This window comes from Nerophis ophidion, linkage group LG03 (genome assembly GCF_033978795.1).
Source record: "Nerophis ophidion isolate RoL-2023_Sa linkage group LG03, RoL_Noph_v1.0, whole genome shotgun sequence".
Lineage (NCBI taxonomy): Eukaryota > Metazoa > Chordata > Actinopteri > Syngnathiformes > Syngnathidae > Nerophis > Nerophis ophidion.
Genome location: NC_084613.1, coordinates 31,120,408 through 31,122,979, shown reverse-complemented (window position 1 = coordinate 31,122,979; position 2,572 = coordinate 31,120,408). Strand labels below are relative to the sequence as shown.

Sequence of the window (2,572 nt, the reverse complement as noted above, 5' to 3'; positions counted from 1 at the left end):
ATGTGTGTTTAATAAATGTTGATGTAATTAATGTTGCTGTAATAAATGTAGCTGTAATTAATGTTGCTGTAATAAATGTTACTGTAATAAATGTTGCTGTAATAAATGTTGCTGTAATTATTGTTGCTGTAATAAATGTTGCTGTAATAAATGTTGCTCTAATTAATGTTGCTGTAATTAATGGTGCAGTAATTAAAGTTGCTGTAATTAATGTTGCTCTAATTGATGTAGCTGTAATGTTGCTGTAATTAGTGTCGTTGTAATTAATGTGTGTTTCATAAATGTTGATGTAATTAATGTTGCTGTAATAAATGTAGCTGTAATTAATGTTGCTGTAATAAATGTTACTGTAATAAATGTTGCTGTAATAAATGTTGCTGTAATTATTGTTGCTGTAATAAATGTTGCTGTAATAAATGTTGCTCTAATTAATGTTGCTGTAATTAATGGTGCAGTAATTAAAGTTGCTGTAATTAATGTTGCTCTAATTAATGTAGCTGTAAGGTTGCTGTAATTAGTGTCACTGTAATTAATGTCGTTGTAATTAATGTGTGTAATAAATGTTGATGTAATTAATGTTGCTGTAATTAACGTTGCTGTAATAAATGTTAGTGTAATAAATGTTGCTATAATTAATGTAGCTGTAATTAATGTTGCTGTAATAAATGTTACTGTAAAAAATGTTGCTGTAAATAATTTTGCTGTTATAAATGTTGCTGTAGTTAATTTTGCTGTAATAAATGTTGCGGTAATCATTGTTGCAGTAATTAAAGTTGTTGTAATTAAAGTTGTTGTAATTAAAGTTTCTGTAATTAATGTTGCTCTAATTAATGTGGCTGTAATGTTGCTGTAATTAGTGTCGCTGTAATTAATGTCGTTGTAATTAATGTGTGTGTAATAAATGTTGATGTAATTAATGTCGCTGTAATTAGTGTTGCTGTAATTAATGTTGCTGTAATTAGTGTTGCTGTAATTAATGTTGCTGTAATTAATGTTGCTGCAATTAATGTCGCTGCAATTAGTGTTGCTGTAATTAGTGTACCTGTAATTAATGTGGTTGTAATACATGTTGCTGTAATAAATGAATACTGTAATTCATGTTGCTGTAATTAGTGTTGCTGTAATTAATGTTGCTGTAATTAGTGTACCTGTAATTAATGTGTCTGTAATAAAAAAATACTGTAATAATGTTGCTGTAATTAATGTTGCTGTAATAAATTAACACTGTAATTCATGTTGCTGTAATTAGTGTTGCTGTAATTAGTGTAGCTGTAATTAGTGTACCTGTAATTAATGTGTCTGTAATAAATGAATACTGTAATAATGTTGCTGTAATTAATGTTGCTGTAATAAATTAATACTGTAATTAATGTTGCTGTAATTAGTGTTGCTGTAATTATTGTAGCTGCAAAATCATCCTAAGAAGACAAAGTAGACAATCTATTGCTGTATTTGAGTGGGAAAGGAGAAAAGTTCATACAAGTTGTTACATTACCCCGCTGAAAACGAGAAAGCAGAGAAGTTGTAGCAGCCTCAGCTTCCAAGACTCCTTGATGCCAACAGGTACTGGAGTCCAGTAGACGTGAGCAACTAGAACCAGAAGCGGGACTAGAAGCATGAAGAGGAGCAGCATTAGCAGAAACATCTGGAATGCAACTCTGGAGTCTGAAATGATACTAAAACACACAGTTGAAAGTCCCTGGGGGCGGGGCCAAAAGTACCTGCAAACGACACACCTCCAAATGAGGACAAGTACTTCTTGTTAGGTTGCAGTCATGTGACCCAGAGGCACGTCAGGTTTCAGGTGATGGTCTACCGCAGGGTTCCCCAACCTTTTTTCCACCAGGCACCAGTTAAATGTATGCATTATTTTCACAGACCAGCTTTCCAAGCGTGGCAAATGAAAACAGCAAAAAGATGAGCATGAAAAATCAACTCACTCTAACGCTAAAGTAGTGGGAGCCCTGGGCATGTTTCTTTGCGAAGAGATGGTCCCCACATACAACTTAAATCTTTAAAAACGTTATATTGACGGATAGACCAAATATTAATCTGGAGGTTTAAACGTGAATAATAATAAAAATAATAATACTGAATAATAATATTTTTTTAACCAAAACCCTTTGGGGTCCCAAAGCCTGAGTGGAGGCCTAAATGTATATTTTTTATACATATATTGTATTGGTTTTCAAAATAAAACATATCAAAATGGCCCCCGCTTGCTTTTATTTTTCAGTGTGCGGCCCTCAGAGGAAAAAGTTTGGACACCCCTGCAGTCTACCACTTACGTAACTCTGTTTCACCAATCACATTTGAAAATGTGTGTTTCTTATGCTGTAATTTATTATATTTAATTTTATTGTTTTATTCATTTTATTTGTTATATTGAATTTAAGTACTCAAATGTACAGTGGGGCAAAAAAGTATTTAGTCAGCCACCGATTGTGCAAGTTCTCCCACTTAAAATGATGACAGAGGTCTGTAATTTTCATCATAAGTACACTTCAACTATGAGAGACAGAATGTGAAAAAAAAATCCAGGAATTCAGATTGTAGGAATTTTAAAGAATTT

At 32.5% G+C, this 2,572-nt stretch overlaps 1 protein-coding gene across 1 annotated transcript in view; it reads right to left on the bottom strand.

Annotated features, from left to right (window-relative positions):
• Nucleotides 1-1,650, bottom strand: part of LOC133549474 (neutral cholesterol ester hydrolase 1-like) — a 12,173-nt gene extending 10,523 nt beyond the window's left edge. Inside the window, exon 1 of the mRNA XM_061894921.1 lies at nt 1,496-1,650. Coding sequence (XP_061750905.1) covers nt 1,496-1,645 — 150 coding nt within the window. The 5' untranslated portion in view covers nt 1,646-1,650. The remainder of the gene's footprint in view (nt 1-1,495) is intronic.
• Between the last annotated feature and the right edge of the window lie 922 nt (nt 1,651-2,572).